The 24612-nt window shown below is 46.0% G+C and overlaps 1 protein-coding gene across 8 annotated transcripts in view; it reads right to left on the bottom strand.

Annotated features, from left to right (window-relative positions):
• GATA3 (GATA binding protein 3) overlaps positions 1–24612 on the bottom strand; it is a 76127-nt gene that overhangs the window by 20665 nt on the left and 30850 nt on the right. For 5 of the 8 annotated variants that reach the window (XM_083700716.1, XM_083700717.1, XM_083700722.1 and 2 more), the window contains exon 4: positions 1384–1529. In XM_083700716.1, the coding sequence (XP_083556842.1) occupies positions 1384–1529 (146 nt within the window). Of the gene's footprint in view, positions 1–1166; positions 1293–1383; positions 1530–24612 lie in introns of all 8 variants that reach the window. The other 3 variants (XM_083700719.1, XM_083700720.1, XM_083700721.1) reach the window with 2 other exon arrangements.

Below are 24612 nucleotides of genomic sequence, written 5' to 3'. Positions count from 1 at the left end.
GACAAGTTTCCCAAGAAGTTGTGAGCAACTATAACTAAATGGAACCTCCATGTTCAAGAGATAGTATACCTCTGAAAACTAGATGCTGGAGTCAAAGTGACTTAATAGCCTTCATGACTTAGTAACAGGCTTCCCAAAGGCATCTGGGTGCAAACACACGGCCTTATCAGGTGGACTTGGTGCAATCCCCAGAGCCTATTCCCACATAGAGCACTTGCGATTTGTACTTTTATACATGGGTGGCAAACCCGTGTCCATCTAGATGATGTGGAACTCCAGCTCCCATCATCCTTGGCCATTGGCTGATGGGAGTTGAAGTCTGACAACATTTGGAGATCCACAGCTTAGCCGTGCCTGTTCTGCAGTCGCAGTTCCAAAATGTCTGGAAACTTTCCAGTTGTTTCCAAAGGGCAAATAACACAGGACAACTGGAAAAACCCTCTGGTCACTGGCTCTTCTCTCACATCAAGTTGAATTTCTGCACAGTTGTGTCTAGGGTCGCACATAAGCACCACAACTGAACACCGCTCCAAAGGCAGTTGAGTAACTTCCTGCTAAAAGCACAATCGGTCATAGCTGTACACAACCCACTCACAGCAGGTCTAGAGTGTGAAGCCATTCCAAGTGGCCAAGATGCGTTCCCATAATTGTGCGCATCATGTGCTCCAGACCATGAACTAGGTGACCAATTGAAATGGAGAAGGTCAAAACATGAATTCGGAAATAATAGGGTCCAATTTTATGGGACATGGACAAATGGGCAAAATGATAGACGGTATTAATTTCGATGCGTCTGCTTTGACTATGGAGAACACTGTATACCATCCTGTGTCATTTAAAACAACAAATGTAATCCCAAAGTCACTAGTCCTTTTGGAGTTCCAGAAACTGCGTCATGAATGGGAAACTGATGCACCGCTTTTAAATCCAGGACACTTTCAACTTTGGAGAAAAACTAGTTTCAAAACATCCCCCCTTTTTTTTTTTTACAATGAAATGGATTCTTTTTTCATGCCTACCGCATGCTTCCCAGCCCACCCCCCAAGCTCCCACTTTCTTCAGCCACCCCCTCTAGAAACCGCCGAAGAAAAAACACCCCCCCTTACTTGATTCTTTTTTTAAATTAAAAAATAAAAGAGATATATAGAGAGACATAGAAATGGTACATAACTTGGCAGGCATAGTGAAAAAGGGGGGTTGGGCTCTCTCAAAAACCCTCTTCTGTACAGACAGATAAGACTTTGGGCGGGGGTGCCCAAATCTACTCCCTCCAGAAAGTTCTCCATCTTGGGCTGAGGAAATTCAAAAACACAACATGACAGGGAGGGAGAAGAAAAAGAAAAATAAGAAGTTAGTGCAGTTTTTGAGAGTCAAGTCACTTACCAGCCTTCTCTTCGGCTTTATCAGGGGGCGGTTCTGCCCATTCATTTTATGATACAGTCCACAGGCGTTACACAGATAGTGCCCCGTACCATCTCTCCTCCATAGGGGGGTCGAGGTAGCGCCACAGTTTACACACTCCCTGCCTTCTGGAAACAAGAGGGGACACAGTTCATTGATGGACAGCAAGGGCATAAGAAAATTAACAGGCAGGACGGGGGGAGAATCGAAAGAGGTCTTAGCAATTGCTCCACCTAGTTCAGCTTCCTATTCCAACTTGGGCTAAGTGAATCTCTAAACTTCACTCTCTCATTTTGCCAACCTTAAATTCTTGTTCCCCACATTCCTGCAGCCGTTTGTGATTTTTAAAAAAAAACTTCCCGTGAAAATTCGCCAGCATTTCAGTGCAAATTTCTCCTGTAACATTTCCAACCAGGGCTAGGTGAATCTCTAAACTTCACTCTCTCATTCCGCCAACCTTAAATTCTTGTTCCCTGCATTCCTTCATTGGTTTGTGACTTTTTTTTTTAAGTTCCCGTGAAAATTCATCAGCATTTCAGTGCAAATTTCTCCTGGAGGATTTCATATTCTTTCTGTATAAAATTTTGCCAAGCGGACACAGTTTTGCAAGAGATTCCCGCTAACAGAATGCGTTTCCTATTGTTGTTCTCCCTAACGCATGCACTTTCAGCCTACTTTCCCCTACTATTCAGGTTTTTGTACAAGTCGTTTGGGTGGAGAACCACATCGCAACATTCAGGGAAGCGCAAATTTCGAAAGGAAGCAGAGTTTCCGGTTGTTTTGGAAAGTGTGGATCGGGTAGATTCACATTAAAATCTGGGCTGAACCAAATTTCTCTCTTGTCCCAACTTCCAACCCTCCCTGGTCAAAAGGCAGGCACTTCTGGAAAAGCCGGGTGCAATTAAACCATTATGCTTGCTGCCCCATTAAAAAAAAAATCTAGCAGGACCAGTGGTCAGGGATTGTGGGAATTGTGGTCCAAAAGAAGCTAGAGACCCAAGTTCAAAAACCCTGATTTACATTATGGGTGGAGCCATTTTGGTTCAGTAGTACACTGTGCATGTTATCAACACTTTGTATGCAAAGAAATAACTGAAAAATATACCCAAGACTACTATCAAACCTTCCACTTGGTCTTCTGAGCGCTGGATTCACTCACTCCACTATAATTTAACAGCTAAGGGGGTGGGCTTTCTTTTAGGTTCAAAATATAATAGAAAATCATGTAAGCTGGATCTGCAACAAAGCTTGCATCCACACCGTAAATTTAAAGCAGATTTAAAACACATGGCTTTCCCCCCAAAGAATCCTGGGAAATGTTGTTTATTTAGAGTTCTGGGGGTTGTAGCTTTGTGAATCCAGTTGCCTGGATTCTTTGGATATGATTTGAATGTGACCAAAACGTTGCATCATTGAGCATTCTTGCTCAATGTGCCTGCCAGCCCCTTTTCCAGAATATATTTTTGCATTCCCCACTTCATCCCACAGACACTCAGCAAATCTGTGACCTCTGAGCATGCTTGGCTTTCAATGAGTTGTTTGGGGGAAAGTTTCTCCTTAAGGTTTTGGTTTTTTTAAGGGCTTCTGAAAACCTTGGGATTCCCTTGAGCCTGCTGATACGTCCCTCTTGCGCACAGGTGGTGGCGATTTGACTACATAACAATCAGTGCTCAGAGATGCCGTTGCCATTAATATGCATGGGGTAATTGTCTCCCACAAGATGTTGTCAGTAGTTCAAAACATACATATCTTAGTAGCTGCAGGGAGCAAATGACAGACTGTGCAATGCATGCTGCTTTAGTGTTTGGGTGCATGGATTTAGATGCACAGTCACTAGAGCAACAAAATGCTTATTACAGCCCTAGGAGAATGGCCCCGTAGCTCAGCAGTCTTGCATGTTGAAAGTTTTGGGTTCAATCTCTGGCGTCTACAGGTAAGGCTGGGACAAAGCAGCACCTGAAATTCCAGACCCCCACCAAGAGTCCTTAGTTTCCAGGGTCAGTCCCAGATTTACAGAAGCTAGTTTCTGATTTGATCCCAGAATGTCCCGCTTTTCCTTAGGTTGTCCCTATTTTCTTCAAAGAAATGTTGGAGGGTATGGAGTTATGCAACCCCCAAGCCAATGAAATAAATAACTATACAACCTTTAGAAGACGTATGAAGGCAGCCCTGTACAGGGAGGTTTTTTAATGTTTGGTTTTTGTTATGTAAGAAGCTGCCCAGAGTGGTTTGGGCAACCAAGTCAGATGGGTGGAGTGTTGTTGCTGCTGTTGAATAGGACATCCCCATTTTCATTGCAGAAATGTCAGAGGGTATGTGAGAATTGCTGTCAATCAGTGTCAATGACACTGAGCTACATGGATCAATGGTCTGACTCAGGAGAAGGCAGCATTCCTACATTCCGACTGCACATCATCACCGCAAGCTCAGAGACTGGTGTGCTAGGGGAGAAGGTTTAGCCTTGAAGACTGACAGACTGTAACAACACACACCAGCAAAGGTATCCCCCTCAAATGCAGAAGTGACAAAATAAGAACAATTCTTTCCTAAGGGCAGGTGCCAGGAAACAGCCTCCTCCTGTAAACAGAGTCCATTTGAGCATAACTCTACTTCCTTTTCCAAATCGAAGTGCGCTCTGTATTTTAATTGCAATTCTATCCAAAATCTGGAGCTAGATATGGGAAAGAGAACCTATGGCTCTCCAGAGGCTGTCCTATCAACAGCCAGCATGGTCACTGGTCAAGGATGATGGACTCTGTAAATCCCAAGAATGTTTGCTCAGCTCTGGGACTCAGAAGCCTATCCAGATAAGGCAGGTCACTTTGCTTAAACTTGTTCACATACCCTCCAACATTTCTCCGATGAAAATACAGTGGTACCTTGGTTCTCAAACTTAATCCATTTTGGAAGTCTGTTCCAAAACCAAAGCGTTCCAAAACCAAGGCGTGCTTTCCCATAGAAAGTAATGCAAAATGGATCAATCCGTTCCAGACTTTTAAAAACAACCCCTAGAACAGCAATCTAAGATGAATTTTACTGTCTAACAAGAAGATCATTGATCCATAAAATGAAAGCAATAATCAATATACTGTACTATAAAATAAATAAGACAGTATTGTAGATGGTAAAAATTAATTTTTTTTTTTTTTCTTACATGCCCTGATGATAGTCATAGTTTGGATGGGGTTTTTTTATCCATTTCCGCAATCAATCAATCAATCAATCAGTAGCTGAACTGGGTTCCACACAGACACAAGCCACAGTCACAAGTTAGTTCCATAAAATGAAGAACAAGTCACAGTAAAAAAAAAAAAGCCACGCAAAAAATAGCAAAAATGAAAGCTCCAAATATCACCTCTGTGTTGCGTGGGTGCTTGGGACTCAACAACCAACAGACTCAATGGGAAGCCTCTGATTAGCAGCGGGGGGACTCAATTTACAAACAGAACTCAACAGGAAGCGGAACATGTTCAGTTTCCAAGGCAAAGTTCACAAACCGGAACACCTACTTCCAGGTTTGCAGCATTCTATTTCCAAGTTGTTCATAAACTAAGCTGTTCTAAAGCCAAGGTACCACTGTAGAGATGTCTCCTCCAGCACCTCTCTGATGAAAATAAGGACCTCCTAGTCCATACTCTCCAAAATTGGGGCATCCTAAGGAAAAGCGGGACATTCTGGGATCAAATCAGAAACCAGCTTCTGTAAATCTGGGACTGTTCCTGGAAAACAGGGACACTTGGAGTGTTTTTGTTCAGGCTGTGGTTCTGCCAAAGAAGAACGTTTCATAATGATGGTGCGGCCAGCTCAACACAGATGGCACCATTTTCTCTACTGATGGTAAGAATTGGGCCTTATTTCCTTCCTGGTAGCTTATGTTTTCTCTGATCTGTTTCACTTTCCATATTGTCAAGTGAGGCAGATCTGTCCCCCATCACCATCCCATCGCCTTCACCAAGATCTCATCATTTCACTGGTTTGTTGGAAAAAAAGCCAAGCAGCTTAACCTCCTCGCCCCACAAAACCCTGAGTTGCTAGATCAAATCCTGCAAGAGCTCTGCTTCCCTGCATGTAAATAAACTAAAATGTGCCCCCCCCCAAAAAAAAAAATACAACAACCCTCAGCTGCCGATATCAAAGCTAGGGTCAAATAAGGCTTATGCAGTTTTCATGTGCAAGATTTAAAAGCTTTGCATGCATTCTTGGTGTTAATGCACAGCAGAACACAGGAGATTGTATACATCCTAATAAGATAGGGTTTTACATTTGCATTACAGTGGTACCTCGCAAGACGAATGCCTCGCAAGACGGAAAACTCGCAAGAAGAAAGAGTTTTCCGTTTTTTGAGGTGCTTCGCCAGACGAATTTCCCTATGGGCTTGCTTCGCAAGAAGAAAGCCCATAGGGAAATCTCCGGGGACCTGTTTTAAAATGCTGGCGGTCGGGAGCAAAGACTTTCACCCACCGCCGGCCTTCAGAAGAGGTCCTGGACCTCTTCTGAAGGCCGGCGGGGGGCAAAAGTCTTTGCTCCCCCCCCCCCGCCTGCCTTCCCGGGACAGAGGAGACTTCTCCGCTGTCCCGGGGTGATCTTAAAATGCTGGCGGGCGGCAGCGAAGCCTTCGCTGCCGACCCCCAGCATTTTAAAATCGCCCCGGGACAGCAGAGAAGTCTCCGCTGTCCCGGGGGCTTTTAAAATGCTGGCGGTTGGCAGCAAAGCCCTCCTGTCCCCGGAGCTTGTGGGGCGGGAGGTGGGGAGAAGGGCTTTTCTTCCCACCGCCAGCCTTCAGAACAGCCTTCTGAAGGCTGGCGGTGGGAAGAAAAGCCCTTGTCCCCCCCCCCAGCCTTCAGAAGAGGTCGGGGGACAGACTGTCCCCGGACCTGGTCTGAAGGCGGTTTCCATAGGAACGCATTGATTGATTTTCAATGCATTCCTATGGGAAACCGTGCTTCGCAAGACAAAAAACTCGCTAGAAGAAAAAACTCACGGAAGGAATTAATTTTGTCTTGCGAGGTACCACTGTATAGACTGACCCGAGAGTGTGAAAATACCCAGGTTAACATAAGCCAGCATTAAACATATTCCTGTTGCTAATGAAGTTTTAACATACATTTAGGAAGAAGTTAGTGTAAATGTTGTAATAAATGGCATGTAAACAGCAGCCACTTTTTGAATGGGCCAAGGAGTAAGGGACTTTTAAACCAAATTATCCTAGACGCAAGTACCTGGACTTATGCTAATGCTATTCTAGGCTGCATCAACAAAAATATAGTGTCCAGATCAAGGGAAGTAATAGTCCCACTTTATTCTGCCTTGGGCTGACCACACCTGGGAAACTGTGTCCAGTTCTAGGTGCCACAATTTAAAGAGGAGGTTGACAAGCTGGAACGTGTGCAGAGGAGGGCAACCAAGATGTTCAAGGGTCTGGAAACCAAGCCTTATGAGGAACAGTTGAGGGAATTGGGTATGTTCAGCCTGGCAAAGAGGAGACTGAGAGGAGACATAATAGCCTTCCTCAAATATATAAAGGATTGTCAAATGGAGGGTGGAGCAAGCTTGTATTCTCCTGCTCTGGAGGAAAGGACCCGAACCAATGGATTCAAGTTACAAGAAAGGAGATTCTGGCTAAACCTTTCTCAACCTTGGGTCCCCAGATGTTTTTGGCCTACAACTCCCATCATCCCTGACCACTGGTCCTGTGAACTAGGGATTATGGGAGTTGTAGTCCCAAAACATCTGGGGACCCAAGTTTGAGAACCACTGCTCTAGAAGAACTTTCCAGCAGTAAGGGCTGCTCAACAGTGGAACAGACTCCCTCAGAAGGTTGTGGACTCTTCTTCCTTGGAGGTTGGATGGCTTTCTGTCATGGATGCTTTGACTGACATTCCTACATTGCAGGGGGTGGACTAGATGACCCTTGGGATCCCTTTATGATTCTATTATTCTATGAATCGCAGCACAATGCTATGCATGTTTACTCAGAAGTAAATCCCACACTATTCAACGGTGTTTAGGATTGCAACTAGGGATGGAAGTTCCTAGGCTGGTAGACAGAATCTATAACAGTGTCTGACTTGCACTAGAGCAATTTTAAATGTCACTGCTAAGTCTTGCAATATGAGAAAGCAAAATGCGAAGATTTCAGAATAGGTGAAATATTATTTGAGTGTGTGCAATATTCAGTAACCGCAAGCAAACCCCTGAAATAAACTGTCCGTAGCAAACAAAGAAAGAGGTTAAAAGATCTAAGCCCCTAGAGCTTTTTTTAAAAAAAGAAATGAAATAAACACTGGTCAACACCATCCATCAGTTTTGAATCTGCAGCAGTTGTCAATCATACATCTGAGGAACTGCAGAACATGAGAAGAGCTGGATCAGACCAAAGGCTTGCCTCACGCACTGTTTTCTTCCCTGTAGTAGCCAGTTAGATGCTTTCAGGAGGCCCACAAGCAGGGCATGGGGACAATAGCCCTCTCCTACTGTTGCCCCCAAGACAACAAGGAAAGCGTAATGCTGGTGGTCAACAAAAGAGGCTTAAAGACTCAAGGCAAATCTTTAAAAATGTAGTATAAACACTGACAACTGGGAAACACTGGCCTGCGAGTGCTCCAGTTGGAGAACAGCCTTGACCAAAGGTATCATGGACTTTGAAGACTCTCAAACTCAAGAAGAAAGGGAGAAATGAGCTAAGAGGAAGGCAAGTTTGGTAAACGCTCACCGTGATCAACTCCCACCCGGAAACCAATGTCCCTACTGTGGAAGGACGTGTGGATCCAGAATTGGCCTCCATAGTCACTTACGGACTCGCTGTTAAAACTGTGTTTATGGAAGACAATCTTACTCGGCTACGAGGGATTGCCAAAGAAGAAGCAACGTTGCCTATAACCTCCTGAGTTTGAAGGCAGATCTTGTGTCAAGCCCAATGGAAAAAGAAGTCCAGCTACTCCACTCTCAGAGAAATTAAAGCCGCCTCCCCGAATGTGGGTCCCCCAAAACTGTCAAGACTACATCTCATGTCATCTCTGAGCATTGGCCATGTTGGGGGGATGATGGGGGTGTTATAGCCATCAGACTGGGATTCACGTGGGGTCCCTTGTTAAGCCCTGCTGCTCAGGTGAATCACCTGAAGTAGGACATTGGTGGAGCCATCTCTGCCGTCAGCGGCACCTCAGTGACGACACCCACCCATCCACTCCAAGCCATGTACTGCTTCTCCCCCTCCCACCCCTCACTGGACACTGGGGTGCTGTTTGGGGGTTTCGTTGGGGTGGGGGTTTGGTGAGATTTTTTTCCAACATAAAATACAATAAAAACCGAAGTAATCTAAAGGAGAGAGAAAAGAAACAAACCAAGAGAAAAAGAAAGGAAGAAGGAAAAAAGAAAAAAGGGGGAGCCATACCTTGGTTCTCAAATGGTGAATCCATTCCAGAAGTACATTCGACTTCCGAAAACGTTCGCAAACCAAGGCGCAGCTTCTGATTGGCTGCAGGAGCTTCCTGCGCTCAATCGGAAGCTGCGTCGGACGTTCAGCTTCCAAAAAACGTTCACAAACTGGAACACTTACTTCCGGCTTTGCGGCATTTGAGAGCCAAAACGTTTGAGTTGCAAGGCGTTTGAGAACCAAGGTACAACTGTATGTGTGTATATAATACCAAGCCCTCTAGCACAATTATATCTTAATCCTTATTCCACACACAGAAGAGTGAACCCTCCCAGCAGTCACCTGGGAGTTTCCCCATCTTCCCTCAGCCTCACACCCTGAGGAAGCATCTCTAGCCTAGTTCTCATGAAGGTCCCTTCATCGAATGTCCATCACCTTCCTGTGTGTATCTTCATTTATTGTTGGGCAGTGTGTTGTTGATGTTGGGTTTCCGTATCTGCATTTCAGATCTTGTTGTGATGTACTGTACATGGAAATTGTTCCATTTGGTTGCATCTCTTTTAATCTTTTATTTACCGGTGACGACTACTTTGTTATGTTGTAGTTACATGAGTTTCTCTCATGCTGTACGCTGCCATATGAAACCTCTCCAAATGTCAAAGCGGTTTTCTCAACAGCCTTGGGCGGAGAGGGCGGCTGTCGAGGGAAGGGCAAGGCAAAAACCCAAATGAGCTTGCAGGGCTAATCCCCAAATATTCTGGATGGTGGACTTTGCGCCAGTGCCGAGTTAAGAAATGCCTCTCTGCAATGCTATGAAGACAACTTGGGGCGGAGAGAGATACATGCGGAAAATGATACCTTGAAATGGAAAGCTAGAATGTGCTCCATCTACCTGGACCATTTCCAAACAAACAGAAGCCTATCAGCAAGAAATGAAGGCACTGGTGTTTATCTCCGGCATCAATTTGTAAATATTCTGCCACAATCTATGGAGGATCCCCCTTCGGAGATTACGGCCAATATCCAAGGAGGTTCCATTTCCTCTGTGAATCTCTCTCTCTCTCTCTCTCTCTCTCTCTCTCATTTTTCAAAGCCATTTAAGCTTCTAGCCATCGACACATTCTGCGCCAGCAAATTCGGAAAGCTAATTACGTAGTTTGCAGGGCAGATCCATAAACAGCATGCTCAAATTCGACTTGCAATTTGTCCTTGAAATAGGAAGGCTCCTTCTCTGTTCAGCGCATGTCTCTTCCACCACAGAAGAAAAACATTGCAGCTACAGCCAACTCTCTTTCTATCCTTCATCCAAACTCATTTTTCTTTCTCTCTCCCCCCCCCCCTTCTCTTCCGGGACCTCTTTAAAGAAGCCCAGGCCTGCAACATTCCTGCTACAGCAAAATATAGCAAATAATACGTCCGCAAGCAAAGCCAGCTGCCCATCATCAAAGACCCCAATGTTGCCCTGCTTGTGGAAGGACAAACCCAGTCTTCCTCGGCCTGGTACTTTCTAGGTGATTTAGACTACAATACCCATCATTCCTGGCCGTTGGGCCATACTAGCTGGGGCTGATATGAGAAGGGCCTTTTCGGTGGTGGCTCCTAACATGTTGGACTCTCTATTGAGGCACCTCTGACCCCTCTCTATGGTTTTCAGCAGCTGCACCTTTTCCAGCAGGTGTTTGGGGAAGGAGAGAGATGATTAGACAAATGGATTGCTCAGCTGCTTCTATTGGTAATTGCTATTTAATGATTTCTTATGAGCTACGGTGGTGTTAAAAAAGACTGCATTGTTTTAGGGATTCTCTGTATCGCATCTGATTTTGTTTTAAACCGTCTTGCGGCTTGTGCAAAAGGTAGGACATAAATATTCCCCAAAAAAATAAAATTAAATTAATGGTCTAAAACATCTGGAAGTCACCAGCTGGAGAGGCCTGGACTAGCCAGTGACGCAGCAATGTAGCTGTTTATTGCACTCCTTGTATGGCTCAGATGTGTTTGGCAGCCACACCAAAAGTTATTACATCTCCTCTGTGCACTTATTCCAGGTGCTAGGAGTTATTTCATTTCTAACCTGCCTTTCCTTCGAGGCAGCATTCACCACCCTTGCACAACAACCCTGCGAAGAAGGTAATGTTGCAAGACAGCGGCAAGCCCAAAGTCTCCCAGGGAGCTTTATGGCTGAGTGCATAGATCTGAACCCGGGACACCTGTATCCCCATTGAGATGCACTAGCCACTGCACCCCACTGCCCCCTTTGCGATCGTGTTATGGAGGATGGCCGGACGAAATGTTACTTTGTCAAACTGAAAGATCCAACATCAACTCAGATTGACCCAGTTCTTTCCTCTACCTTCCGAAACATCACCCACAGCCTATCAAAGCGCTCTTGGAGAGGTCAGATTGTAAAAATTAAATTTCATTAATCACTGGAAAAGAAGGTCAGGATTAGAGGTGGCTGCCTTCATTCCTGACCATGTCTCTCTGCCCTGCAGCAATGTGGACCATAGCTGTCAACTTTTCCCTTTCTTTAAGGGAAATCCCCTTATTCCAAATAAGATTCCTCGCAAGAAAAGGGAAAAGTTGACAGCTATGATGTGGACAGTCCACAAAATGGGGACTTATTTCTGCTTCTTCAATGGCTCATAAACAAGTCCTCTGAGCAGCATACAAAAGAAGCAAAAGCAATGATTATACCATTAAAAACCCTCAATAAATCTTTAAAATCCAAGCCAGCATAAAGCCCAAGTACATAAGACCAGCAGGGTAAGATTCAGATGTGGCTCTTGACCTGCATTGGCTATTTAACTCTGCATCCAATGCACTCTCACGACTGGTTTGGGAAGCAGTGAACCTGTCCAGTTCTGCTCTGTGCCTATCCTGTTGTTTCTTATGAGATGTTGCACTTTAAGAATATAAGAAGAACCAGCTGCTGGATCAGGCCAATGGCCCATCTAATCCAGAATCCTGTTCTCACAGTGGCCAACCAGATGCAGGATCAGAGCACAAGAGCTCTCTCTCCTCCTGTGGTTTCCAGCAACTGGAACTTGGAATCAGTGCTGCCTCCAACAATGGAGACATAGAGCCCTTTCCTAATTTGTCTAATCCTCCTTTCAAGCCATCAAGTTGGTGGCCATCATTTTCTCCTTTGGGAGAGAGTTCCACAGTTTAACAGTAGAAGCAGCTTCTTTCCTTTTACCAAGCCAACTTCAATCCAAATTGAAAAAAAGAACACAATTGTTGCATGCATACACAGCCACTGCTCATCTTTCTCCTGAAAGACCCCTTAGCTCTCTTCCCACCGATGATTTATCAAAGCATAAGGTAAAACACATTCCTCCTCTTTCCCAAGGATGTGGCTGCTATTTTTCCTTTGCATCTACTCTTGCAAATAAGAGAATCCTTATTAAATACAGGTACAAGAATTGATGCTTTTGAATTCTGGTGCTGGAGGAGACTCTTGAGAGTCCCATGGACTGCAAGAAGATCAAACCGATCCATTCTGAAGGAAATCAGCCCGGAGTGCTCACTGGAAGGACAGATCCTGAAGCTGAGGCTCCAATACTTTGGCCACCTCATGAGAAGAGAAGACTCCCTGGAAAAGACCCTGATGTTGGGAAAGATGGAGGGCACAAGGAGAAGGGGACGACAGAGGACGAGATGGTTGGACAGTGTTCTCAAAGCTACCAGTGTGAGTTTGACCAAACTGCGGGAGGCAGTGGAAGACAGGAGTGCCTGGCGTGCTCTGGTCCATGGGGTCACGAAGAGTCGAACACGACTAAACGACTAAACAACAAGGTATCTTTACATAGGTACAAGTGTTTGTGCAAAGGGCTGTACACCCCTTGGTTTGTATATTGTGTATATTTGTATATTGATTTGTATATTTGTATATTGTGTAAACAGGCACACATACTGTACAAGTGTTGGGTGTTACATGTGAACAGCTACATGAGTACACACCTTAACAGCGGGATCACAGATTGCGCACATGCTGAATGTAACGTACGAATAACCCCCGGTGTGATCAGAGGGTCAGGCTCAGCCTGGAGAAACCCGGGTCAAATCCCCACTCAGCCACAAAGATCACTGTGTGACTTGGGGCCAGTTGCTTTTTCTTGAGCCAACCTACCTCTCAGGGTTGTCGTAAGGATAAAATTGGGGAGGGGGATAAATGTAACCAAGTAAATAAAATTCCTGGTAATATCCCCCAATAAATAAAACTGGATATACACCTTGCTTCCTGCTTCCTCTAAGAACAGGCTGGCCAGCCATCCCCATTTTTTTTAATTAGATCTTTATCTCCAGAGAAACCAGCTTTTTACAGCATGCTGAGAATGCAGGCAGAGCAAGTTTGCAGAATGATAAAATCGTAGAGTTGGAAGGGATTCCCAAGGGTCATCTAGTCCAACTCCCCGCAATGCAGGAATAAGTTGAAGTTGCTCTTGAAGGCCCAGGAATAGGGCCAGTTTTTGTTTTTTCAGTTGACAGCACCCTACCTAAGAACCACCAACTCCAGTTACAGCTGCTATTGTGTACAACTTGCTGGTTTCCCAAAGGCATCTGGTCAGCTACTGTGAGGACAGGATATAGGCTCATCTTGTGTGTTTAACCTGGGTTTCCCAAACTTGAGTCTCCAGCTGTTTTTGGACTACAACTCCCACCATCCCTAGCTAGCAGGACCAGTGGTCAGGGATGATGGGAACTGTAGTCCGAAAACAGCTGGAGAAGCCCAAGTTTGGGGAACCCTACAGGGATGGGGAAGACTGTGCTCTCTCAGCCTGGGAAAACATGGGCAAGAAGGTAGGTGAATGCTTCCCATCTCAGCATCCTGGAGAAATTAAAGGTGCAGACATAAATTCTGGGCGAGGAAGCTGGTAAGGCAGGCTTGCTTCCAAGTGAAACCGAGCAGCATGTTTGACAATCCTGTTTTAATTATTAGATTGATCTCTTATTTGACCTAGATAAACAGAAGCAAAGCAACCTCCTTAGATCCAGCCTAGATCTGCCTCTTCTTTGATGCAATCCTGCCCTCCACCCAGTTATAACAGCGCTTATGAATATTAGCAGGTGATTCAGTTTCCTCTTATGACAAGCTTGCCCCTGTCTGCAAAGGACTCGTTCAGCCAAATGAGTCAATTCGTGGGTGCTTTCAATTGGGTAAACCATCATTCCCAGACAGACTAATCTACCTGTTCAACGAAGGTATGTCTTTCCACAAACAGCAGCTATACCCAGGTTGCATTTTGGGAAGCTGGGTTCTGAAGGGTCACTGCTGCAGTTACTTAGCCAGATGGTCGCTGAACCCAGAATCCCCAAGCCACTCAGTTGTTTGCTTTCTGCCAAATAAACCATTCATAAAACCACACCTGATTTCTCGAGCCAGATAAAGGAGTTCAAATTTGCTGGAGACACCATCCTCTAATCAGAAAACCATCCCTCTAATCCAAGGTTAGGCCCTTAGAACTGGGCACAAGCTAACAAAATGAATTTCAATAGGAACAAAGGTATAATTCTGCACTTAGGCAAGAAGGACCAGATACACAAATATATGATGGGGGACACCTGGCTTACTAGCAGTACATGTGAAAAGGATCTAGGTGGACCACAAGCTTAACATGAATCAACAGTGTGATGCAGCAGCAGCAAAAAAAGCTAACGCTATTCTAGGCTGCCTCAACAGAAGTATAGTGTCCAGATCTAGGGAAGTCATAGTCCCACTCTATTCTGCCTTGGTCAGACCACACATGGAATACTGTGTCCAATTCTAAGCACCACAATTACAGAAGGATGTTGACATGCTGGAACGTGTGCAGGTGAGGGCAACCAAGATGATCCAGGGTCTGGAAACTAAACCTTACGAGGAACGCTTAAAGGAGCTGTGTATGGTTAGCCTAGCAAAGAGGAGACTGAGAGGAGACACGATAGCCATCTTCAAATATCTTAAGGGCTGTCATCTGGATTATCATTTATTTTTGGACCCCACTTTTCTCCGAGACGCTCAAGTTCTCAAATCTCCCCAATTTTATTCTCACAGCTGCCTTGTGAGGTAGGTTGGGCTGAGTGATAAGGAGTGCTTTGGGGTCACCTAGAGAGCTTCATGAGGATTTAAATCCGGTCCCCAAGTCCTAGTCTGACTTACATTCTTAAGTCAGCAGTGCAGAATTGTTCTTTTGTTGAGGACCACACTCCCTGGATCGGAATCTGTCAGGGGCTGAATGGCAGTGGCACCATCTCTCTCTCCTAGCACCTTACTCTCTCTCTCTCTCCCCCCTGCCACCCCTTCGTTCTTCCCTTCTCCTGCCACCCCCTTCTCTGTTTCTATCTCTCTCCTTTCTGCCTCTTTACCTCACACCTGAAACTAGGCTGAGTTTCCTCGGGCTTACAGACTGCGAGCTACTACACCACACTCTCTCTCAGAGGAGTGGGGAGGTGAGCCAAGCTACAGTAGCTCCCTGTATCTAGGGCTTTTGAAAGAGACATTGTGATTTCCCAGAATGCACACTGGCAACCCTGCTGCCTCATTCCCATCCTACTTGTACTCTACCAAATTATCCACATTTTACAGAGGAAGAACTGAGGCAGAGCAAGCAAGGGAGCCACGGGTGTGATGGTGGTGAAGCCATCATGATTGGAATGTTTGCATTTTGGCCTCATGGCAGTCTGTGTGGACGTGGCCTCTGTTGCGGGTTAGAAGACCTCCTGGAATTTGTTTGGGACACATGTACAGTTCTCCACTTAAGGGACAGAAGTGTATTCCCTGGCTATCTCCAGCAGAACTCCCCACTGCTGTCTGCGGAGTGCTGCAGAGCTACTGTTCAGAAATGGAAAAGTACTGGGTGCATAAAGAGAGGAGGGTTGTCCTTGAGTTGAGGTTTCCTAGCGCACACAGAGGTGTCAAAACAAATGCATGGATGCCCGTTTCCTAGAGAGTAAAAATCAGACCATGCAGTTCCAAAGAACAAACTGGGTTCAGCCCAACACATTTTGCCACCCGAGGCTGAGAACCATTTTCCCCACCACCTCCCAATACAGTGGTATCTTGGGTTACATACGCTTCTGGTTACATACGCTTCAGGTTACGGACTCCGCTAATCCCAGAAATAGTACCTCGGGTTAAGAACTTTGCTTCAGGATGAGAACAGAAATCATGCTCCGGTGGTGCGGCAGCAGCGGGAGGCCCCATTAGCTAAAGTGGTGCTTCAGGTTAAGAACAGTGTCAGGTTAAGAACGGACCTCTGGAACGAATTAAGTACTTAACCCGAGGTACCACTGTATACCTTAAGCGGAGTGGAGAGGCAGTATAGTCTAATTTAAACAGTGGCAACAGGATCATAGCAGGCTACGTTGGTGATGGGGTGTTGCATATAACCCTGAACTCCAACAGAGGGGGATGGCCAAGGAACCAAGACCATTAGGCTCATCTAGCACAGTATTGTCTACACAGGTCAGCAGTGTCTCTCCAGGGTTCTAGAGCACAAACTCTTCCAAGCCCTATGTGGAAATGCTGGGGACCCTCTCCACCCAAAGCTCTATAATCCCTCACACCTGACCAACAACAGAACCGGCCTACTGAGTTTTCTGTACTTGGAACCACCAGAATATTTTTAGAGGCACCTCTCGTTTTCAAGGCTTGCCAACCGCAGACAATTAAACCCATCCCAACCCCTGAATATAATAGGTGCTCCTCTTTTCAGGATACCGCCATTCCACAGCATTCCAGACAACAAAAGCCTGCTAAGATGGAGTCACTCATGTTGCCGGGGGGGGGGGGGGAGAGGAAACGCATGACTGAAAACAGGGGACAAATCAGGACACAGATTTGCATATGTGCAGACGCTCATTAACAAACAACAAGTGTACTCATCATCGAACCACAATGCGTCTTACGATAGTTGGGTAAGAATGGAACCACAGATCAGGTAGTCTGTCACCTGTCCAGGTACTAACTAGGGCTGGGTGATATATTGATATATTGTGCAAAACCAGTTTGACGTCCTTATCACAGAATCACAGGGTTGGTAGGGGGGATGTCCGTGAGGATCAACTAGTCCAAAATGCAAGAATATGCAGCTGTCCCATTATCAGCACCATGTTTTAACCAACTGAGCTATCCAGGATGCTGCAATATCAGTTTCATAATTTTTGAGCTGGCTACAGATCTCGAATCGTGATGTGTGTGTCTGCGCACTATGCAAAAATCACAATGTGGGGGAAACCGTGAAGCCAGCCAATGCCACTACTTAGCTCAATCTTTATTTCTGCCATCATGATACATCAGTATATCGCGATGTTTAGATATGTCACGACGTGGAAAACCAGATATCGCCCAGTCCTAGTACTAACTGCTGATGGGCAGTTCCTGCTGCCCCCTCTTTAAACCAACGGGACAGCCCTTCCGAAACAGAGGACTCACTCCAAGCAAGGTCTGTCTTCTAATGGAGAATTGTTCTCTGCAAAGTAGGGTGCATGGCTACCCAGACATCTAGGCATCGAGGCCAAATCCCATCAGGATTCGTGAAGCAGAAGGAGGCCCTGTACTAGTTAAAACCAGAGCCAATGACAGGCAGAACCAACTGATTCTACAGTCATACCTCATGTTACGTTTGCTTCATGTTACGTTTTTTCAGGTTGCATCCCACAGTGACTCAGAAGTACCAGAAAGGGTTACTTCCAGGTTTCGCCGCTCGCGTATGCGCAGTAGCGCTAAATCACGCTTCACTCATGCGCACAAGCACCAAATCATGCTGTGCACCTGTGCAGATACAGCGCTTCAGGTTGCGGGCTTTTCACGTTGCGAATGGGCCTCCGGAACGGATCCCGTTCGCAACCAGAGGTACCACTGTACTTTTGTCCCCATGCTCCTGTTCACTGAGTTGTGCAAAGGCAACATGGCGACAAAGGAGGAGGAATCTGATGGTCAATATCATCCTCCCCAAAACTGGCTGCAGCGATGGAGGCAAAAAAGTGAAAGCAGACCGAGAGCAGTGTCTGGTCTGCTCTAATAAAGCAGACTCCATTGTGCAAGCTGACACGCAAACGTTTTAGCCCATGGAGCTTGCAATTTTCACCACCACTCGCCAGGCCGACAAACGCTTCATCTCCTTTGCACCTCTGCACTTCAGACTGCTGTTAAACACGCAAGCAGGAAACTCAGGGCAGAGGGAAAAGCAGAAGTCTGAACCACAACTCATCACCTCTGGCAGATTCCACATCCCAATAAAATGCCAGAAGGTCGCCTAACCACCAGCAGACGCCGCGTCCACACAGACTGCCATGAGGCCAAAATGCAAACATTCCAATCACGATGGCTTCGCCACCACCACACCCCTGACTCCCTTGCTTGCTCTGCCTCAGTTCTTCCTCTATAAAATGGAAATAATTTTGTAGAGTACAAGTACGACGGGAATGGTGCTGTAGGGCTCCCTGTGTGCATTCTGGGAAACAATCCTGTCTCTTTCAAAAGGTAGGAAGCTGCCGGATATGGAAAACTCATCTCACGCTTCGTCTAAGAGACAGTGTGGTGTAGTAGTTAGCGTGGGATGGGCAGTCTGTAGCCTGAGAAAACCCGGCCTAGTTTTAAGTGGGAGCGAATTAAGCAGAAAGGAGTGTGGCAGAAGGGGCGGGAGAGAAATAGAGAAGGGGGTGGCAGAGGAGAGAGAGAGATAGAAGGTTCCCAGCCCACCACAGCCATGTAGCCCCTGACAGACCCTCAACAGAATTCCTGATTTATAGTGTGAGTCAGATTAGGACTGGAGGGGAGAAACCAGGTTTAAATCCTCATGAAGTTCTCTGGGTGACCCCAAAGCACTACTTATCGCTCAGCCCAACCTACCTCACAGGGCAGCTGTGAGAATATAATTGGGGAGGTTTGAGAACTTGAGCTTCACAGAGAAAAGTAGGGTCCACTCCCCACTTATTGCAGCGGACTACCATGAAAAGCCTTAGCATTGATTTGGTGCTTAATGCTCATCCAAGATGTCTCAGGTATATTATCTTAGGAACAGCCACAGACCTGGGTCTGTGAGCAAGTCCCCCGTTCAAATCTCACCCTAATGCTGAACTTCCCTAAAGCAAGAAACAGGCAGTCATTCCTTTGGTTGTTGTTTTTTCCTGAATAAAAGTTAAAACTGATGCCTAATGCCTACACTCACCCCATTTTTTAATTTTTATTTTGGCTTCTCTGGTGAACACAATTTGCAGGGTTTGCCTGTTTTTTTATTTTTGACAGTGCTTTATGTTTCATATTTAGTGAGACCACGGCACAGAAATGTTTTCTGTAAATCAATAAGCAATGGTCCCACCTTGCAAGGTTATCGTAAGCACTACTCAGACAAAGCGCACAATAACTGAAGCACTCGAGAATGCAAAATGTGGTCAGCGTTTGTTCTCAGATTGCCCCAGAAGAGAAGCAGCCCTGGGCTCTTTGATGTCGGAGGATAGGAGGAATGGCGGTTACAGAGACCCGGCAATGATAAGGCAATCATTTGAAGCCAGCTGCCCTATCTGAGTCTGTCTGATCCGCAACCAGAAAGGTGTCTGTCACCTGCTTGCAGTTTCCTCTTTGGTTCCTTTTCCTGGTCCGTGTTAGGCACAGCACGAGCAAGTCACAACACAGCTAGAATAACAGCAGAAACCAAGAAGGCAGGACACCTCTCCTGATCTTCTCCATCACCATCTCGCCTGGGCCTCCTTCCTTTCCCATCTCTGGACCTTCACCTCCACTCAGCCAGAGATCCAAACTCAGCCCAGCTCTCTGCAACACAACAATGTTATGTCTGGCTTTCAGGTTGTTTGGGAACTTTTGCAACGAAGGCGGAAAAGAGCTAGGCCTTTAAAAAATAATAAGTATGATTCCATACTACAAGCTTTTTCCAAAGTCTTGCAGAAGGCACAGTCCAGACTCTGCATGCCTAGGGTTGCCACCTTCTTTTCTGACAGAGCTCCTGCGCTTTTAGCAATCGGGTGACGTGGCAGATAATTTTTTAGACAGAAGATGCTTCTTCCCTAGCTCAGTGCCCAGAAAAGTTTCAGCTGCTAAGTGCCTGCACGTTCAAAACACAGGAATCCAAACTAAGTAGAAAGCTGGCGACCTCAACAAGATTCAGCCCTGCCCTCTAAGGTGAAAATATGGGAAGACCTGAAAGACCTACTTTGTGTCTTACGCTAGAGTGCCAAGGTCCATGAATCAGAGGCAGGTGCAAAGATACACACTTAAATTTAAAGAATTGGGTGCCCCAGAGCTCATTCTGAGCTTGGGAATCTGTTTGCACAGTCCTTTCATGCAGGTATCTGCCAAGCCCCTTTGCACAGGTGGGGAGGCTAATATTGACCTCCTCACCCTGCTTTCGTTCCTCCTTGCCATTTCTACCTGCTTTTTCAGACACAGATGGAAAGAAGATAGGGACACAGGAAGGTGCCCTGCACAGAGTCAGACCATTGGTTCATCTTTCTCAGTATTTGCCCTCCTCCTGGGATAGCTCAGTCGGTAGAGCATGAAACCTTTAATCTCAGGGTTCTGGGTTCGAGTCTCACAATGGGCAAAAAAATTCCTGCATTGCAGGGGGTTGGACTAGATGGTCCTCATGGACCCTTCCAACTCTACAATTCTATTATTCTATTTTCCGCACTGACTAGCACTGACCTATCTCTCCAGGATTTCAGACAATTTTCCCTCCAAGCTCTACCTGGAGATGCCTAGGACTGAACCTCCTTCATGCAAGGTCTGCTACTGAGCTAAGACCCTTTCCTAACATCACCAAAAAAGAAGAAGCTATTGCTACATCAGAGGCAGTGTGGGAAACTTCAGCCCTGGCTCCCAGACAGAGCTGTTTGCTGCTGCTGCTGCTGCTGCTGCTGCTGCTGCTGCTGCTGCTGCTGCTGCCGCCACCACCAGACTGAAGCAAGCCCACTGACATAGGATGAGCTCCCACACAAACTCGGAGCTGGCTCTGCAGATCTAAACCTACCTTCAGCCTGCTCAGTGGGCCGTTTGGTGGCTAGATGGACCAGTGATAGAATACGGAACAATAAGGCAGTTCCATATATCTTAGCATCCTTCTGCACGGAAACAGAGGAAGTTACCTTGAGTCCATCTAGCACTGTATGGGCCACACTGAGTGGCAGTGGCTTGGTGGGGTCTTGCATAGGGGACATTCCTAGCCCTACCTGGAGATAATGCTAAGAATTCGAACCTGGAACCCTTCACATGCAACTTGGATGCTCTACCATGGAGCTACAGGCCTTCCCTAGGCAGAGAGAAGAAGGAGGAGGAGGAGGAGGAGGAGGAGGAGGAGAAGACCATCTTTCTTGTCCATCACCAAGGACCTGAGAAGACCCAGTGGAGCAAGCAAAAGACCTGGGTAGTCTACAACAATAGCCAATGGGAAGCCAACACACATACACACACACCTCATTTGTAGCATCCAAAGCATCCAAAACCCTTCCACTTGGCAAAAAAATCCCACTGGTTCCCATAGCACTACTTCCCAAGTGTGTTCAGCACTGGAGACTCACAGCCAAGGCCACTCCGTGTCTGTGTGGGTCCCTGGGCAAAAAAGAGGAGATAAAAAAGGGAGCCATCTCAACCCATCACGTGCAGCCTGCACATTCCCTGCACACTCAGTACAACACAACAGGGAGACCAGACCGTTCTAACTCCTGTAGTCCTTCGCCCACCTTCTCACTGGTCTCCTAAGGACTAGAAGAGGGTGGGTTAGAAATTACACCCAGGATCTCAGCTCAGTAGGCCCTGGAAACATCATCCATGGGACACAGGAGCATAAGAAGCTGCCTCAGTATTATCTGCACTAAATGGCAGTGGCTCTCAAGCCTTACGTGGGACCTTCAGCATGCTCTACCCCTGAACTATGGCCCTTACCCATAATAACCCTAGAAAGGCAGCTGTCTTATACTGGATCAGACCGTCAGCTCATCCAGCACAATGGCTTCTACACTGATCAGCTCTCCAGGGATTTCAAGGAGGCAGGATTGCCAGGGATTGAACCTGGAGTCTTCTGCAAGCAAAGCAGATGCTCTGTGGCCCTGCCCTGGACCACGATGACATGGATAGCTCATTTGGTAGAGCATGCGACTTTTAATCTTGGCATCGTGGGTTCGAGCCCCACGTCGGGCAAAAGACTCCTGCGCTGCAGGGGGTTGGACTAGATGATCATGGTGGTCCCTTCCAACTCTACAGTTCTGCGAGTCTACCCATGATGGCCGTGATTGTAGTAGCAGTGGAGAAAGCCTCTCCTCTCCCTTTTCTGCCTGACATGGCAGTTGTTAAAGGTGCAGAGTTTTGCTGCTAGAAGTCGGAAAGGCAGGAGATCTGAGTTTTCATTCTCTTCTGCTTTCTTTCTTTCTTTCTTTCCTTCTTTCTTTCTTTCTTTCTCTCTCTCTCATACAAACACACACCCAGTCTGCTTGCATATACAGAAAGAGGCAGTTCTGCATTTACTTCTTTCTTTCTTTTTGTCACTGTTAACCGCATCCGGACTCTATTAAAGTTCCTGGCGCTGGATAAACAATGTAACTGTCGCGTGCAGCCGTCTGAAAATAATTGGATTAGCTAAAACATATCAGCTAAATAGAGACAGTCCCTGCTCAGACAGTCAGAGTAAATGTCACCCTGGAAAAACCCTGAAAACTGATCTGACTCACACTGGACAACATCTACTTGCAGGAGTCTCAATGAGGAAAGGAAGAACGTGGGGGGAGGAATAGGGGAAAGCTGAGGGAGCGACTTATTTTGATCTTTGTTTAATACGCAAACTGCCCTGGAACCTAAAGGCATTCATTCCGAGACCAGCCCCACTTATTTCGGTGCATATTTCCAAGATTTTAGTACAAAGATGGAGGGCAGGGGAGGGATCACAAAACAGAACTTAGGGTTGCCAAATGCCCTGCTCTTCTGCACTTAACAGCAGCTTGATCTAGGGGTCTAGCTTTTCACAGCAAGGAGAAAAGCATGGTGATCAGCTACCAGCTTCTTGTTGAAACCACAATGGCAGTGGGTGGTTAAAAGGTTGGCAGGCCTGGATTCCGAACCCAGTGCAACGTAAGGATGTCCACACAAAAATCAACAGACTTGAAGCTGAGGTCGCACTCACACTTATTAAAAAGTAGCTGACTCCTGAACAAGGATGCTCAGGACTGCACCAAAAAAAACTGTATATAATTCTTGCAAGCAAGTCCCAAAGGCCTGCTAAAATACACTTTCTAGAAATTGTGTTGAGCACTACTGCCTCCCTGGGCGAATTTGCTTTCTTTCACTATATAGCCTATGGATTATGAAATATTTTGGAGACAGACCCAGATCAGGCAGTCTAAACAAAACTTCCCTCTTTTCTTAGGTAGTTCCCCTTCTCCCCCTCCCACCCCCAACAGAAAGAAAAAAAAGAAACCAACTTAAAATAAACTCGCTCCTGGGATCTGGGAAAAGAATTGGGGGAAGTGCAGAGAGAGACTTTTGAGTGGGGAAAGTGAACACAGTGCTATCCAGTTTTTTTCTCTGCATAAGGAAGTCACTGAACCAATAAATAACATTTCCGGAACACATTAGGTTTTTGTGGTCCCCCAACAACACCACACACACACACACACACACACACACACACACACTCTGTGCATGTAAAAACCAGCTTTCCAAAAATGTTCAAATTAGCAGCAGGTAGCTTCAAGTGAATTAAAATGAGTTTCTAAGTTTAGCAAGCAGGTTGGGAATGAGGCTTACACAGGAGCAAGAGGAATGAATGAATCGTGCATTCTGGTTTTGCGTGTCTGCTAACAAAGAAAAGAATCCTTGGGGGAAAAACAGCAGAGGAAAAGCGAATTGCCTGGTTTACACATATGCTAAATGGGAGTTTGTTAATTTACGGTTTATTAAACCATGTCTTAGCGTTACACGTGAATCCTGCTCAGCAGCTTAACCATGGTTTGTTTACTGGTAAGAAACCACAATCTGAGGCCATGGTTTATTGTAGGCTTTTGAACAATGGTGGATTCCATGTAAAACCACTAGCCTTCCTTAACTTCGGTTTGCTTTATCTCCCCCACTCTCACCACACTGCAAAGGCATGAGCTGGAAAACAAAACTTTGAAGAAGCAAGCCATGGTTTGTTTGTGGGGAGAACTCATGGTTTATTTGTGCTTTTATCTCATGTTTTTATCGTGTGAACCGCCTTGAGATCTTTTGGTGAAAGGTTGGTATATAAATCTAATAAATAAATAAAATAAGTTAACCTATGGTTTGTTCATCCATGGCTTAAACCATGGCTTAGAATCATGTGTCAAAGTTCCACCTGGTGTGTCAATTTCAGCTAAAACAGCCAAAGCAATTGCTGTTTTAATCCGAAAGTGGATTAGGGCTGCTGGACAAGTGCACAATCAGACTCTTACAGATTGCCAACTGACTAGAAAAATACACTGGCCTGGCTTGCTCTTGTGCCTTTGCCAACCAGTTAAAACCATTCACAATAGTGGATAAACGTGAGCCTCTCCTAATGTCTACTGCAGCTAAAAGGGGTCAGCTACCGAGCCAAGCTAAAAAGTTGGCAAGCATATTGAATGTAACAAGGATGGGAAACTTGTGGCTTGCCAGATGTTGCTGAACTCCAGCTCCCGTCAGCCCCAGCCACCATACCCAATGGTCAGGGATAATGGGAGTTGTAGTCTAACAACATCTCAAAGTTCCCCATCCCTGGTATCTATTCCACATTCTCTCTCTCAAGTTTCACTGTCATATCTGTTTCACTGAATGTTCACAGCGCAGGAACGCCCAGCCAAAAAGTGTGTATATGTGGCTGAACAGCCATTTGTGGAGGTGTGAAAAAGGAGTC

This window comes from Podarcis gaigeae (assembly GCF_964106915.1).
Source record: "Podarcis gaigeae genome assembly, chromosome: 10".
In the NCBI taxonomy this organism is placed as follows: Eukaryota; Metazoa; Chordata; class Lepidosauria; order Squamata; family Lacertidae; genus Podarcis; species Podarcis gaigeae.
This window is presented reverse-complemented; position numbering and strand designations above follow the sequence as displayed.